At 39.4% G+C, this 17,832-nt stretch overlaps 1 protein-coding gene across 1 annotated transcript; it reads left to right on the top strand.

Moving 5' to 3' along the window:
* The first annotated feature begins 323 nt into the window (after positions 1–323).
* On the top strand, positions 324–7,290 carry LOC143003390 (solute carrier family 28 member 3-like). The gene is made up of 17 exons (XM_076154007.1): positions 324–395; positions 660–744; positions 849–950; positions 1,472–1,661; positions 1,743–1,887; positions 2,310–2,423; positions 2,916–2,993; positions 3,073–3,153; positions 4,085–4,165; positions 4,259–4,384; positions 4,730–4,860; positions 5,651–5,819; positions 5,903–6,100; positions 6,282–6,363; positions 6,787–6,885; positions 6,971–7,082; positions 7,173–7,290. The coding sequence occupies exons 1-17, from the start codon at positions 324–326 to the stop codon at positions 7,288–7,290; spliced, it is 1,983 nt and encodes a 660-aa protein (XP_076010122.1).
* The last annotated feature ends 10,542 nt before the right edge of the window (positions 7,291–17,832 follow it).

Raw genomic sequence — 17,832 nt, 5'->3', positions numbered from 1 at the left:
TTAATATTATTTATCATACATCGTCAATAAAGGCCTTTACAGAATAAGTGTGTGTGTATGTGTGTGTGTGTGTGTGTGTGTGTGGTGGGGTGTAAAAGACGAAAGAAACAAGATAATGAGCAAAAACATATACTTTATAAATGTACGAGAGAGAGAGAGAGAGAGAGAGAGAGAGAGAGAGAGAGAGAGAGAGAGAGAGAGAGAGAGAGAGAGAGAGCAAGCAAGAGAGGGCGGGTCAATGGAAGATGGGAGGAGGATCTCAAAGGTGTGATAGTTGCAGCTCATGACTAACCACTGCTTGAACAAACCCCAGCAGCAAGAGAATGGAGTTGAAAGGAATAACAGACAAGAATCTAAAGAAGAGAGGAAAAGACAACAGGGCCTTTGAGTCAGAGGTAAGCAGGAACCTTGAGTGCAGGCTGGTGTTGCCTAAATTACAAAATCCATACGACTCTAGACAGGCATATGCAATTCATTCAAAATATGCGTTTCATTTGATATATTTTGTCTAAACCAGTGAGTGAGATAGGTTGAGTACTGTGCTGTGGCTTTAGTGTGACACTATGTTAACACAGAACCTGATCATAGCCTTCAGGTAATGTGTTAATATGCAAACAACCTTAGGTAAACAAACTTCAACCTTTGTGTCCCTGAAACAGGAACAGGATCAGATATACATTGATCATGATGGTGCTTCTGATGTCACACAGGATGAAGACAAAGAGTCAAACCATCACAATAAAAGGTAGCATTTGCCACACATACAACATGCCTGACAGAGATTCAACACTGTCTTTTGTCATTTTAAGTGTGACTGTCTTTTCCCTTCTCTTCATTCATCTGACTTTGTTTGCTAAGCTTCCTGGAGGAGAAAATGGAGGCTTTCCAGGAGTATTTGGAGGAGCACAAACACCAGATCAGACTGATTACCTACTCAGTGTTGGCAGCAGGTGAAAGTTCTCATTTGTCAGCTTGTATGAAACTATAACTCAGGTAGGGTTTGGAGATCAAGAAACGCTAACAGGACTGTTTGCATGGATTAACAGTGGGGTTATATTGAGATGGTTCAATAGCCAAACAAGAATTATGATAGTTTACCTGCAAAATTAAGGCCAACACAAACTGGTGAGGGTTTTCCAGGGCTGGATTACAAGAACCATGAGGCAGGATTTGATATCATAAGCTCAATGGATCTGTATTGAACTTGTCATTGGTCTAGCTACAGCAATGGTACATTTTGCAACTTTACAGCTGCAGCATATTGGTGGGTGGACAGCAATGATTACTCTCGACAGCCTCCACAAGTGGATATGTCTGTGTTATTGATGTACTACAGAGGAAATGATTTCATGCTGTGTTCTTCTCTTTCTGACAAATTGATCTTAAGTAGCAAATAAATGAAAGTTTGACAGATGTCGACAATATTCTCAGACTTTCGAGTAATTCTGAATCAGTTCTTAAAATGTTGCAGGTTTCGTTGCCATAGTAATCACAGCATGTGTTCTGAACTTTCATCGGGCTGTTGGGCTGCTGGTGATCGCCTTGATGATCCTGTTCTTCCTGGTCTGGGATTGGATGATGGAGCGCTATGGTAGCTTGGTGTGGGATAAGTTATATCCTATCAGAGACTTGTTCTCCCGAAACTGGTTTTGGATGAGATGGTGAGAAATAAGACAATGTCTAGATTCACTTCACCACACAATAGTTCGGCCCCCGGACTCGCCCTGCCTCTCTCTCCTCAGGGTGATGTACAGTTCACTGCTGCTTGTGGTTGTGTTATGGCTCGCACTGGACACTGCCAAGCAGGGGAGGAGGCAGCTTATGTCCTTCTTTGGATTGCTCATCTTCATCTTCTTAATGCTGCTGTACTCCAAACATCCATTCAGGGTGAGGGATGGGGATGAACATTTACTCACACACACACACACACACACACACACACACACACACACACACTATGTCAGCTCATTTCGGTCTTGGTATTATTGCTTCTGGTTATTCTGGACATATGAAACACACAATAACTGAATCAGCAGGTAAATATATCACTTTATAGATAATATTTTTCAAGATTATATTTACATTGGAAGAATTTACAAGTGCACCAAAGATTATTTGAATTTGAAATATTTCTCCCATATTGCTCTTCTCACTACAATTTTAATTTTCGTCAGAAGTATATTCAGAGCTATAATTTTTTACCAATGAATAAAACCAATGACTACACAATGTGTGTGTGTGTGTGTGTGTGTGTGTGCGTGTGTGTGTGTGTGTGTGTGTGTGTGTGTGCGTGTGTGTGTGTGTTGCAGTGGCGTTTGCAAACTCTACTATGGGGCACTGGGCTACAGGTTTTGCTTGGTCTACTCATCCTCAGATCCAGAGCTGGCTTTGCTGCAGTCGATTGGCTTGGCAAAAAAGTGGAGGTACACATACACACACACACACACACACACACACACACACACACACACACACACACACACACACACACACACACACACACACACACACACACACCGAAACAGACCCATAACTTTTACAGTGCCCTCTGACTCTATACATAAAAGGTGGTTGCATTTACTGATTCCTTCGTTCTCAAATGTCCACATACAGACACTTTACCTAATTTCCCCTTGGGGATCAATAAAGTGTCTTTCTTTATTCACTTCAAAATGTAATTTATATTCCCTTTAAAAGGTGGGACGACGAGGTACAAACACAAACACACACACACAGACAGACACGTTTTACAATGGCCTTTGACTCTGTACATGGAACTTTGTTGCATTTACTGATGAATTTAGGGATTAGGTCTCTGTCGTTCTCAAATGTCCACATAGATACACTTCATTCACTTCAAAATTTGATTTACCTCTTGCAGATAAGTGAAGTAATGATCAATCTTATCCACACAGACCTTTATGTCTTACACGAACGTCGGCTCTGAGTTTGTGTTTGGTGAGAAATACACAGACCACTTCTTTGCCTTAAAGGTAAGACACATGTCATTATGTAAAGACCTTAGCGAGTGATGAGGATGATGATGATGATAATGACTGACTGTCTCTACAGGCAATGCCCATTGTGATTTTTCTAGGTGCAGTCATCTCCATCCTCTACCATGTTGGCTTCATGACCTGGCTCTTTCGTAAGGTAAGAAATAGGCTGATTGAATGCATGTATCATCATCATCATCATCAGAGATTGCATGTACTGTATATGTACATGTACGTATGTCAACAGAACAAGCACAATTCCTTTAATTGCCTCCAAACTTCCCAGAAACAGTTCAGTTCAGGGGACCAGAATTAGCATAGGGCACTTTCATTTTCATTTACATTCTTTTTTTGTTTAGTTTTATTTACAATACCAAATCACAGTAGTGGTAGACATAAATGGAACATCTTGATTGGTCATAATTATAGTAGTGGGCGTATGACATTGTGAATGATAATAGCGAGAGAGATGATAGAAAAAATGTACAACATGCCCAGGGAGAGAGATTCTACCTGAAGTGGCTACTGGTTCATATCAGGGTCCCACAGAGCTCTGAGGACCTTGAGATGTATGAGGGTAATAAGTGTAAGACTTCCAAAGAGACAGCTCAGGCCATGGGCTTGCTTAAAGATTATGGAGAGTGGATTGCTGCTATGCATGAGCTCTCAAACTACGTATCCTCAAGAAAAGTCAGAGAAACGGTTGCTATCATCCTCCATTTCTGCCAACCCTCAAAGCCCGAGAATCTCTTTGAAAGATTCTGGGACCAAGTCAGTCATGACTTTGAGGCTAAGGAAAGCGGCCAAAGTGATGACTCTCATGAGGTGGGCAGGATTGATAGTGTTGTTTTCTGTAAATTCTTTCTAATTAGTACTTTCATATTTCATGTGTGTAGTATTTTGTGACATTCAATAACTTGCTAATTACAAAATGCCAAAATCAATCATTTCAATCAAGCCTTTATAACTTTAGGGTGATTATACAAGAAATGCAGTCCAAAGGGCTTCACAAGAAGGCACCTTTAAACAAAACTATAATATTCTGCTGTTCTATTATTTAATGATTTACTTTTGATTTTTTCCCCCAGCTTGGGTTCATAGTGCAGATAACTATGGGGACATCTCCAACTGAATCAATGTCTGCTGCTGGAAATATATTCTTGGGACCGGTAAAAGACTAATAATATATAATATGAAAACTCTCATCATTGTCTCAACCTTGACTCAACTGATATCAGTCCACCTCTTGTCCTCTCTTGCAGGCAGAATCTCCTCTATTGGTCCGTCCCTACATTAGTAAGCTAACTTGCTCCGAGATCCATGCTATAATGGCTGGAGGTTTTGCCAGCATCTCTGGTAGCGTCATGGGAACCTATATTCTCTTTGGGGTGAGGAAGACGATGCAGGGGGGAGGGGTTGGGAGCGGGTTTTAGTTCTCAGTCAAGGGGCTCATGGATGAAGGATCTCCTGCCTTTTTTATGTCAGGAATCAGTGATGTCATAAAGTGAGACACCCACTTTATGACATCCGGAGAGCAAATTCAATTCAAGCTACATTAGAGTCATTAGAGTTGGAACTACAGTGTTATAAAGGAAACAGCTCTGTATTAAAACTATACTATGAGTCTAAGTGTCTTTCCTCGGTGTCCAAATACCCAGACTCAGAAAGATAAGCTAAAAAGTGACCACTGGATTTTAAACACAGTGAATGATTGACTGCTCTCTTTTCTTTAGGTCGAGGCTTCACACTTGTTGACGGCGTCAGTGATGTCGGCTCCGTCTTCACTGGCTATCGCTAAGCTCGTCTGGCCTGAAACCGAGACCCCACGTATACCAGCAGATCATAAATACGAAATGGACAAAGGGTAAGAGAGAAACATACATACTGTATACTCTTTACTGTGTACTTTGGAAAGTGATGTCTTAAAACCAAGCAGGAGAACCTCTGTTTGATTGCCGTTAAGTTTAAGAAACGTATTAGTCAATCAAGTCGTGATTATTTGGAGGAAATTTGCGAGAACTTTGTCCAGAAGGACGACATCAGGATTGATGGAAATGTAGAGCTGGGTATCTGCTTAGCAACAGAATTGGATGCAATAGTGACTTAGAATATTGCTCAGTGGTTGAGGGTAAATAATGAACAGCAAAGGTCCAAGAACTGATCCCTGAGGAACCCCATAAAAGGTTAACCCAGATACAACATTTCCCCACGCTGCAAAATGAAGAGAATAGAAATAAAATACTCACTGTAACAATAATGCATGTCAGGACATTCCCTATTGTTCCTTTTTGTTTTGGAAATTTTGTTCGGCACTGTTTTAGCTATGTAGACATTTAATGTTACAACATTTGAAATGTAAGTCATATAATCAAAATTTGCATTATAGAATTTTTCCCAAAACATCAAAAATGTGTATTTTGTGTAATGTATTCTTTAAATCAACTTTGTATTATGATACACATTTGAACTCACTTCTTACGCAAAAAACACATCACTCAGCCTGATGGTGGCGCTATAACAACAATGACATTATGTCTGAAGCTAATAAAAAAATCAAATCCTTTCTTCCCCTCTATTCCATTACATTACTTGCATCTGTTGGTGCAGGCCGAGCCGACTTTCTGTCAATTTATTGCAAATATTGCACTCCTCAGAGACAGCACCAATGTGTTGGAGGCAGCATCCAACGGTGCTACCACTGCTGTCATTCTGGTGGTCAACATCATTTCCAACCTTATTGCATTTTTGGCACTGCTGACCTTTTTAAATGCCGTCCTCTCCTGGCTGGGTGTGATGTTGGACTGTCCAGAGCTCAGCTTCACGGTAAAGACCACCATGACCAAATCCACAAATTCACATATTCACTGACTCACAGACTCTCCCTCTCCTTTCTTCCTCTCCTTTAGCTGATCTGCTCTTACCTGTTCATGCCCATCTCCTTCTTGATGGGCGTGTCCTGGGAAGACAGTTTCATTGTGGGTGAGCTGCTTGGCTTCAAGACATTCATAAATGAGTTTGTGGCCTATCAGAGGCTGGCCAAGCTTATTAAACTGAGGAAGGAGGGCAAGCCATTATATGTGAACAATGTGAAACAATATTTATCGGTAAGTCCCATTCATCATCATTTGATATGTTTTGTAAATTAAGATACATCAATAGTTTTAGGTCACTATACACTGAAGGACCTTCAGTTAAAAATATTACAGACATGATGGAAATGCAAAATGTGGAACTGTATACATTATATATTATAGTTACAATAAAATCTGTTTCCCCACTGTTTAGGTTCACTCTGAAACCATTGTGACTTACGCTCTGTGTGGATTTGCCAATTTTGCTTCCTTGGGGATTACGATCGGAGCGATGAGTGAGTGCTGGACTGAAATGCCAAACTGAAAAATAATAAAATGAGTTTAGAATTACAGTTTAGAATTTAGAATCAGTTTTTGTACCTGGTAAATATGTTGTAGTTCAAATTCTGCACCTCTCCTGTTCACACACACACACACACACTTCAGATAATGGATTCCTATGAGGGTGTAACAAGGACTTTAGCTTTGCTTGCTGAGGTGTTAATTATTGGAAAAACTAGAAAAAAAATTGGTGCCTTGAGCTTGAACATTTTTACAGAGAAAAACCACTGTGATATTTTCAGTTTAATTCTACCACCTGCTTCCATCTGTCTGATCAAGGCAAGAACATTACAACTTTCGGGTTCTTGTTCAGTCTTCATAAAAAAAACAGGCATAATATTCCAGTATCTTCTAACGTACATTTACTGTCTGTGCAGCGGCTTTGGCTCCAGACAGACGGGCTGACATCGCCAACTGTGCATTCAGATCTCTGGTCTCAGGCTGTGTGTCCAGCTTCATGAACGCATGCATCGCAGGTGACGCTCATTGACTTATTAGAGAATAAATACATGTGACACGCACTTGAAATGTTACTGAGATCATTGTGCTGTGGGTTTGAAGGTATTCTGTATGTCCCTGAAGTCCTCTGCCCAGATTTCCTAAACACAGCATTCAACAGTACCAACGTGGTGAACAGCACACTAATCACTTGCTGCACAGAACTATACAACAGGTGCGTCTGTGCACGTTTACAAAACAATGTATGACGTTTTTGATACAATATGACAATATGTGTATTTTCTGTTATGTGTCTTACTTGCAGTGTGACAGTGTTTGAGCATTGGAACGTGACAGCACAGGGAGGATTCAGTATAAGTAGTCTGCAGAACTGCTGCACGGTTACAGCCCCCAAACACTTCAACTGCAGCCTGGTGCTCTGAACTACTGTGAACACACACACTGTCAACCACACACATTCATCTTTTAACATGTCATGTTAATATTATTTATCATACATCCTCAATAAAGGCCTTGACAGAATGTGTGTGTGTGTGTGTGTGTGTGTGTGTGTGTGTGTGTGTGTGTGTGTGTGTGTGTGTACACAATGAAACCGATATATATAAAAAGTAAAGACTCACATATTGTAACTATTGTTGACTTTATTTGGTTGATGATTTTCCTCACACAGTTCTTGACTTGATTCTGTGTTGCACCATCTGAGGTCCCGCGTTGACAAAGTTATGAAGGTAAAAATAGGACTTTTAAATTAAGCATTTCATTAAAGATTTTTATGAACGTATCATTGCTTCATATTTGCACATAATGTATATGCACATTGAATATCATGTGTATGGGTTGTATGGGTGTAAGGATAAAAAGACACACAAAAGCCTGTTTTATTTGTACAGAGAGGAATGTGAGTTTTTGCAATAAACTAGAGGAGATTGGCTGATTACCATTTACTCAACAATCCAATGAGTGAGATTTCAGTCATCATGACAGGGGAAGACAATTACTTTTGAATGTGTAGTAGATTTGATCAAATAAAGCATCTTATTGTGGTATTGTTTGTTTCCCATCATCATTGTCATTTCCTCTGACAGAATATAAAGCTGACTGCAATATCAAGATTTTCGCTTCACACAAACTCGCGCAAACAAAGCAGCAAATCTCTGTCACAGTGACCTAATCTCCCTTCACTTCCCAAAATGAATGTTACCAAATTGTTGAGCTGCATTACATGGCCACTAGGTGTCACTGATGTATTGGGGTTTTCAGTCTGAAGGCAGGAGGTGTATTCACATGTGTGAATTTCACCTTCCCGCAGACAGTGAGAACATTGGACCGTCACTTACTGTCATAGAGGGCATTTTTAGGCAGCATATTGCATGTGGTCGCCATCAGAGAGCAGAGACATTATTTCAATTTTATTAGTTCTGCTGAGAAACCTCGAACTGTTAGATGAGGAGAGTTAAGCTTGTGTCACATAAGATATCTGTTTCAATGTACTTTAATTAGGTCTGTTCCATTCAGAGGATTTGCAAAGTAAAAGGTGCCCTATAGATTGTCTGGGGCCATGGAAATTTACATTACAGGAAAAAAACCATACAACTTTAGTACCTATCTGAATTTTACAAATGACTTCTGGCAACACAGTCACAAAATATCCACAGTGCTTCTGAAATCACCACATGTGTTTTTATGATTATAATTGAGTGCAGCTGCTGAGCGAAAGATGGATGGAAATATAAAGGTGAGGGGAGGAAAATTAAGACAGAGGTTGAAAGAGAGAGCAGAAGAGAGAGAAGAAGGGGGTAAATATTAGCAAGCTGAGATGGGTGGATATGAGATTGTCATGTAGCACCACTCCAACAGAAGGAGAGGGGGATGAAGAGGAGGAGAGAGAAACTGAAGAATGGAGATGAAGTCGTCATCCACCACCACTCCAAAGAGCACACAAAGGAAGAGGAGTGGAGGGAGGGAGGCCACAGGGATTGAAGCAGATAGAGATGGAGAGAGGAATGACAGAAAACAGATTGATTGAAATGGTGGAAGGATTCACAGCGGCACTTGGAAAACTGATTATAAAGGACAGAGATGGTAAGAACATGGAGAGGGGATCAGAAAAAGACGGAATGATGGACAGATACAGAGGGCGTGACACATCCTGTGGAAGTGTTGATTATAGCACTGCAAGCATAGGAAAATGCAACAAATTACACTCACAAATATGAAAGAAAATCTGTTGGCATTATTTCTTGATATTTCTGCACAGGCATTTGCATTATGAACCATATATCACTGATAGATAGAGAGAGAGAGAGAGAGAGAGAGAGAGAGAGAGAGAGAGAGATAGATAGAGAGAGAGATAGATAGATAGATAGATAGATAGATAGATAGATAGATAGATAGATAGATAGATAGATAGATAGATAGATAGATAGATAGATAGATAGATAGATAGATAGACAGATAGATAGATAGACATCTCTTTACCCAAAGAGATAATCATGATTGCTTTATTTACATTTGTGTATTAATTTATGTCTGTAATCACTGTTCTCCATAATACACTCTTTGCTTAACGAACATTAATTGGAGCTTTAATTGCTCATTGACATATAATTACCTGGACGTGTGTGGGCTCAGGGTTAGAAATTAAACAGGTGAATCCCTGACAAGTGTATGACAACGAGTGGACGCAGGGGTTTGCGTGTTTCACATCAGAGAATGACATTTCTGATACATTGATATGTTGTTTTTATATGTTTTTAGTAAAACAATCGGTACAGTTTATTGAGAGTGTTTGATTTAAATTCACTTATAAGCATGGGATAATATCAGATCATCAAGTCTCAGAGAAGATGAAACAAAATCACAAGACAAAACAAAACAATGAAGCTCAACAGCCCATTGTTCATGTGACATGTTTACTATCTTACATTTATCAGCCAATCAGATGGTGAAATATCATTAAATCACTGGTTGGAAATAATTATGACCGACTGAACTGAACATCAGCAATCCTTTTTTGTTTTCATGCGCGGTAGAAGAGAAGTGTGAACTAAACCGTTTGACTGTTTAGATGAAGTTGCATTGAGGAGCGTTGCCATTCAAGGGTCAAGACTTTTACTTGTTTGTCCGCGGAAATCAACTGCACTCTCCCCCTTCACCACTGCACCTTCCTGGTAGCTTCTGAGAAAACCTCTGCTGTGCAACTGTTTTATGACTGAACGTGTGTTTAGACACGTTCGCTCTTCATCCCATATGCTTTCACCCCTACTGTGAACACCCAGGCAGACACACATGCACACACAACCATGCAACAGCACACTAGCCTGCTTGTGCTTGTTGACCCATGCACACATCTCCTACCGCACTTCCAGTCACAAAAAACACACACACAAACATACACACTCACACAAAACTCCCTGCAGACCTTGCAGGGGGTCTGGCTGGGATGGAGATGAAGACCCTCGCCCCCCCCCCCCCCCCCCCCCCCCACACACACACACATACACACACACACACACACACACACACACACACACACACACACACACCCGTCTGTAAACTTGAGTGTCTCAAACGTATTCTGCACACACCCCTCAGAGAGCTGTCCCCATACAGCCAATTATATGTTTGGGACAGAAATTACATGATTTTTTTCCTTATCTGTCGATTTTGAATCTGTCTTTCTTGGCTTCCATCTATCCATCTTTTTTCCCGTAACCCTGACTACCAAAGTCCTTATTACTCTAATTTAGAGAACATGGCTATCTCCTAATGGGGCCCAAAGAATATCAAGTGCTGCTTAATTCTTTAATTGTGAATCTTTATTCAGCCTTCTCATTTTGCTATCCCCCCACTAGCCCTTCTCTCCATCTTTCCATCAATTCAGATTCCATTTACCTTCCCTTCACAAACAGCTAGATGGTTCCAACCTTTTGCCTGGAGTGGAGTGGAGAATGAGAAAGATGTAAGTATTAAAAGCATATCAAAGCCTCTCTTCTCCAAAGCCCACTGTTCGTTGTTCCAGGCAGCCAACAAGTGTTTTCATGTTTTGCTGGTGCTCATACTCGACCGAATGTAAAGTGAAAGTATTATTTAACCATGTCATTACTGAAATCTCCATGGTGACCGGGGTAGTATTGAACAGTTGAAGAGCCCTAGATGCAACATTAGGACCTTCCTATGGGGAGGGATGCATCTCACCTATGCGCTAAACTGAGCATCCTAACTGATACAAGGGTTCATGGGATCAGTGTTGACTCGCTGTGCATCTAAATGTAGGTTGCGTGGAGAGCAGGATGGACAACCCTGATAATAACAGCACGTATAGACTTTGAAGTATAGGATCAATGAATAACTATGGGTTTGGAAACCTCTTCAAAAACCTAATCAACCTCCAACACTTGGTATAATGTTTTTTTCCACATTTGAGATGTTATTGTAAGAAACCTGCATCATTTTTTTCACATTGTCCTGTTTTCACAAGGTTTCAGGCACAACATAGACAAGGATAGTAACTTATTTTTTATTTCACAGCCCTAGTGTAATGTTAACTAGCTTACAAGTTACACCTGTCTCCTTTGACAATGCCTCAAAGGATATGAGTATACATGATTCTGCCTTATTTTCCTTCTTTGCAGATTGATTTGAAGCCATGCTATCTTGACAATGAGAAACCTGCAGTTGACTTCTATGACTGTCTTCTGAAAAAAGAGTTCAAAAATATTTTTTAAAAAAAACACACATTGTGGTTTTTATAGTGCAAAATGTGTAGTTTCAGATCACTTGCTGACCCCAGACCTGGCATCAATCGCAGTAAGTGACAGTCCATTCCTTCTAGCTTATTTTTCTATCAATCTACAAATCATCTGATATGGCTAAATTATAAGTATTTTGTTTACAGGCACAATTAATTAAAATACTTAAAATATGCACTTCAAAAGTAACTATTCCTCAGAGTCATGCAGGTCATTGGTTATCGTTGCTGTAGAGAGTAGGACTCTATGAATTAAACAATCACTCCATTGTTTCTCAAAAAAAGACTGACTCCCATGCGGCATCAGTATGAAGATGAGGTCATTTTCAATAAACAAAGAGAAAAAGAAATTAGCTAAAGCAAACAATTGACAAGTCTTTTCATATCATATAATATGATGGGTAGATACTTTCTGAGCATTCATATACACAGAGAGAGAGAGAGAGAGTGAGAGAGAGAGAGGGAGAGGGGGAGAGAGAGAGAGAGAGAGAGAGAGAGAGAGAGAGTCTGATGCTGGAGTTAATTAACAGGTCTCATCTAGGTGCTATGACACCAGTTGCCAAGGAAAAAGAACGGGGGGAAAAATGTCAAATTAGGTTCAACTTGACTTATGTATTTATTGTAGTTGAATAATTGAGTTGTTGGATATGATATCAGCAGTGTGTAACGTTACCTATATCTTTAAATATTAATGCCACGTAATCATTGCAACATTGGCTGCCTGTTAGATGGCGATCATGTTTTTTTTTTTTTTTTATTACTTCCAGACTGAATTCCAGCTCGAGCTATAGTCATATGCATCCACATCACAAAGGCTGCAGTGGTTATTAACGCGTGGGGACTAGCCTTGGTTATGGTTGGTTAGATCCACATGTGTGTTCACTCACAGCATGTACTCATATGATATTTCAAGATATATAGATATAAGATATTTCTTTTGTGGGCATTGATGTTGATCTATCTGTGACCCTGCTTCTCCGGCTGACCCGGACCCTGCCTGAGTGTTGGGTTATTGTTTGCTGCTGTTGTCTGCTTGATGTTATTTGATGGCTTTCTTCCTGTTTTTCCTTCTCAATGTTTTCAAGCTGACCCTGAGCTTTTCCAGCTCCTTGTTTGCTGTCCAATTCCCCTATATCCTTTGTTTGTACATATTTATTCAGCTTTCAGTTCTTCTCCAATTCTCTTGTTTTTTTTTCATCTTTTCACATCATCATTTTCTCTCTCTTTGTATTACAAGGAACACTTGATCCACCACCATGCAACTCCAGCCGACCTTGCCAAACCCTCAAGTGATCCGAGTGGTTGTTTGCTCCCCAACTCTCCTTTTTGCATCTTCTTGTATTTTCATCTAGTAGTTCTTTTGCCAACTGTTCCATACTCTCTTTGTTTTCTGATTTTCAGATTGCCGTCTTGATCCACCACCATGCATCAGCTTTTCCGGCCTCATATTTTCCATAAGTGAATTTATTCCTTTCACAACACGTTTGCCAGTGGTCAGTTTGCTGTTATATTTTCCTCTTTCAGACCCTGGGTTCCCTTAAGCTCTTGCAGTTATATTTATGATACCGTCTTTTAAAGAATTCCAAAATATAAATATGAACTATACAAAGCCCTCCATCTTATATATGATTGAGAAATTCCACAAAATAAAGTATAACGAAAAAACCTGGAAAGATTTTAACAACAACAAAATGTGATTTTTTTTTTTGAATAAAAGCCAAACTCTAGGATTTTTTTTATGTTATACAAATCTGCATGTTTTTGTATGTGTTGGGGTCAATGTTTTAGTTATTTAGAGTTCAGAAGTCTTTTCAAATGTTCCAGTGCAGATTTTAGTTGGTTGAGGTTATTATGCTGGTCGGGCCCATTTTCCTGATGATGTGTGAAGTTTTCAGTTTGTTATCATTCCCCTGTATTTATAAAGCTAAAACTTGCATCTCATTGTCAGACCACCAACCAGGGGAACCCCCAAGAGCTATGTATTTATTTAGATATGTATTTATTCAAATGTAAATATAGCTTTACATAATCCCCAATGCTCCCTCTTCAGTGTTCCACTCATCAGTTTCCTCTATCCTTCTCTTTCTCCATCCACTGTTGTGTTTACACTTTACTGAACTGAGTAGCTTGAAGCTTGAAATACTTCTCTTTGCCCTGTCTTGTCCACATTGAAACTGAATATTCCTTTGGAACTTGAAGAAAAACAAATAATAATGACCTCACTTTTCCTTAACCTTTTTAAAAAGAAACCTCGAACAGAAAAACAAAGATTTACTCGGCCATTGCTCCTTGTGTTAAGTTGGATATTATTATTTCCTGGATACAAGATCAAATTCTTAAACATTATGGGGAACTCAATAAAACACAATTAGGCAGCAGTGGTGTCAACACACAAACAAACATGGTTAGGGGGCAAAACATTAGCAAGGGCGTGATAATGCATTCTAATTGATGAGCAACAGTTAGCCAGCTGGACCATTCCTGATCAAGTCCATTAATAAGACTTGATAATGTCCCCACAGACATCCAAGTCTTGTTTCTTGTGTGTGTGAGTGTGCATACATGAATTCCTAATTTTGGTTGTTTGTATAAATTTACCAGTATAACCCAGCTCTTCCCTAATTTTATCTAAAGCAACTTTGTGTGTGTGTTTGAATGGGGGGTTGTATATTCAAGTACCACATTCGGCTTATGTAGTCAAGCAAATGCAAGCATTATGTACTTAGCAGCATCTCTTTAATTTGTTTTTTTTATACCTGGTGTGAAAATAAAAAGTCAAACTGAGCTGACCACACATGAGATGGTGAGAAGAGAAGAGTCTCAACACACAGTTTTCTTTACCAAATAAATTTATGAAAGGGTCACCATCATAAATTTAACACTACAACTAAATAATTATGGGACAAAAATAGTTCAACAACCTTGTTACTGGTCATTTCCAAACATTCATATTATAGGTCTTGAATTCACATTGTGAAAAGAACCACTATCACCATCTGTGACAAAAAAAATTATTTGGTGAAATAGCGGGACAAATAGGTGTTTGTAACGAGCATGCATGGAGAGACGCAGATATGTTCTATATCCTCATGATAATCGCTCTCTAAGTTAGTTTTCACTGTGTCCAGCTCCATCTCCTATGCCATGTGCCAGTTCATCGCTGAGCTTTCCTCTTTCCTACAAGACGAGTGGAAATGTATCCCTTTATCCTGATCACTTCGGCAACAACATAGACAGTCACCAGCCAGGCTTTCAATCTCCCTCTCTGTGTGTGTGTGTGTGTGTGTGTGTGTGTGTGTGTACTGATCCTAAGATAAGGAGTCATTTGGATTGATGCTGGTGAGAGCTCTGTGACATAAACCGTTATACGTGTATGTCTTTGCTGTATCTGCCTGTTCTGTCTGTCCAAACGCGTACACACACACACACACACATACACATTAAAACACATTTTTATCTAACGTGTATATACACCAAGATTCAACTCAGATGAGTGAAAAAATAATAACTTTTTCAAACAGAGTAAGAATTGGGTCTGTCTCTTTAACACATATAGCTGTTAATCTGCTCTGGGATCTCATTTCCTTCATTCTTTCTTCTTCCAAAGGCTTCCTGATGGTGACCTTTTATTCATATCCTGCCTCATGAATTAAAGGCATTAACTCACATACACAAGCACAGACAAACAGGTGCTTACACCCATAAATTAACACCCTAATGACATTTATGACGACGATGCCTAAAAATGTGATCAGATCACCAAAAGATCACCTGCAATAATTATCTTGAATGAAGAAAACCAAGATCAATCAATCAAGACTTCTCTGACAGTGTGCAAACCCTGAACATCTGGCAGGCTACTGACTGACCTGTGGACTCTCTGAGTGAGTTCAGAGTCCATGTTGACCTGAACAGACTACCTTTGATATGCTGTCATTTCCCACCCTCAGTAGTCTTTTGCTGCCATCATATTCTCTCATCATTAACTAGGGGTACAGAACAAGGCTTCATGATGTTCAAGAGGTGTAAGGGCATAGCAAAAGCACTCTGCACAGCTTGTCAAATTACCTTCCTAATGGCCAGCTTGACAGGCTGCCTCGTCTCAGCGGAGAAAGAAAGGACAAGTGGGGGGAGCAAGCCATTTTTTTCCTTGTCAAAGCAAAATCATCTCTTTATTGTTCCTTTTTTTGTCTTTTCTTGTCTTTTAACGCCTCTTTCTAAAGTACATGCCGCACACTTTCAAATGATAGAGATGACTATGTAGTAGATTAGGATGGAGAGAGAAGCGCCCGCTGTATTATGAGCATGTCAATCGTTTGTCTGCACTCTTTCAGAGTTGCCATAGTGAGCATTAATAGTCTTTGCCATTAAGTCTAGTTAAGCACTATTCACCCAAGTCATCAGTAAAAGGCCAGAGACTAAATTAACTGTTAAGAATTTCTTGCATCGATGAGTCTTTACGGTGGTCGTTCCATTGGATTTTGTACATAAAATGTTATTATTCTTTTACAAGAAAACTCCCACGTTTCTTATTTGTAATAATTTGTTTGAAAGTTTGCAGCCTTATTTTGTACAAAATCAAGCAGCATGTATTCCCAAAAAGGCTATGACACCAAAAACAATCCAGATCTGGTTTTATATAAGTTTGACATGGGTTCACAATATAAAGAGGTCTTGGCCCATTCCTTTTCAAGACACATCACATAATCATCAAGAACACAACAAAGTAGAAAAGTACTTTATTGTTTCCCCAAGTCCAATGTTCTCATAATTTTCAGTTCATTTCATGAATCACATCCTCACACACACACATTCACGTTTTTGCCATGACAGAAAACTATTTGCTCATCTTGGTGGAGGCCTAAAAGATTGGTTGAGCTGCCTAAGTGGATTTTTCAGTACTCACTGTAATAGGCCAAAGGAAATTACAGCTGCTATAGCTGGATAGTATTAGGATTGCTTATGTACTTTTATATTGATATTAGCAATGGCCGAAGAGGTACAGTGCAGCTGTAGTATAAGCATTAGAAAATTAGAGCTGTGCTTTCTCCCATTTCTGCTTTCCACCCGCTCATCTCATCTCAGTCTCCTGCACTCACCTTTTGGCTGCAATTTGGAAAGGTACATAGACAGAAGTGGAAAACTAACATAATTGAGGAAATAATATTGCAAATGGAAAGCTATTAGGACAGTCCGGCACTTTGTCTTGCTGCTTCCAAAGTATATTGTTCATCTCTCTTGCCGATGCATGGGAAACTGTTGTGTCAGAAATGTTTATTTCCACACTAGACTGTGCGATCCGGCTCTGAAATGTTAATTCATGAGACGTTGCAGAAGATAATTGATGCTGTAAAAGTTGTGGTGGTTCTCCCTGTTTTGTTCCTAGCCCACATTTAAAACATTCACTGCTTGAGACCATTATAGTACTTAAAACAACTGAAAGGTCTGGTTAATGCCAAAATGTAGGATACTGTATAGAAAATTGTTTGCATTAATATTTGACAAGCAATTTGGGAAAATGGATGCAAACTGCTAATTTGACTATCTGAGAAAACACAAGTGAGGAATCCAGATAGCAATGGAACTTGAATTATATTTTTTACATAGAAATTTGATTCAGAAAAAATGTTTTGCGTTAATATTTGCCTCCATCCGTTGCTACCCGTTTTTCTTCTCCTCCCCTCCTGTCAGTAATGCTTTCTGAGTGTTATTGAATTACCACTAAAGTACTCAAATACTACAGGACTTCTGTATCTCTCTCTCTCTCACTCTATTGCCCAATATCTACTCAATTCTTCTCTCCATGCCTTGCCACTCTCATCTCTGCATTGTAACCAGCTTCATTAGTACATAACAGGCTAATGACATGCATAGTTGGATCCTGATTTAGATGTTCAACCTGATTAGACATTAATGAACCCAGACCAGCTGTCTAAATGGAAGTGCACATTGGAACATGAGACAATTATGTGCAATGTGCATTCACAAATCCAAGCACACATACAGTACAAATATTTAACCTTATGTATAAGACACTGGTACGATACATACCTCAGATGTCACCTAATTAAATACAAGTGAGTCTGAAAATGCTGCCGAGACAATATTGAGACTGTAATCATTTGTGTTTATTTAAATCTAAACTCTCATTTCACTAAACTGACCAAATGAAACCCTGGAGGCTGTTGCAGCTCCCCGTTATTAGAGTAATGAA

This window comes from Genypterus blacodes, unplaced genomic scaffold (genome assembly GCF_046128005.1).
Source record: "Genypterus blacodes isolate CSIRO-AG114 ecotype Tasmania unplaced genomic scaffold, CSIRO-AGI_Gbla_v1 ptg000061l_1, whole genome shotgun sequence".
Taxonomy (NCBI): Eukaryota; Metazoa; Chordata; class Actinopteri; order Ophidiiformes; family Ophidiidae; genus Genypterus; species Genypterus blacodes.
Note: the sequence above shows the minus strand (reverse complement) of the source record. Positions and strands in the feature narration are given on the sequence as shown.

Coding starts and splice junctions, on each gene's coding strand:
- LOC143003390 (XM_076154007.1), top strand. CDS start 324: ATGGAGTTGAAAGGAATAACAGACAAGAATCTAAAGAAGAGAGGAAAA. Junction 951..1,471: donor CTACTCAGTGTTGGCAGCAG/GTGAAAGTTCTC, acceptor AAAATGTTGCAG/GTTTCGTTGCCATAGTAATC. Junction 4,861..5,650: donor AAATACGAAATGGACAAAGG/GTAAGAGAGAAA, acceptor TGCACTCCTCAG/AGACAGCACCAATGTGTTGG.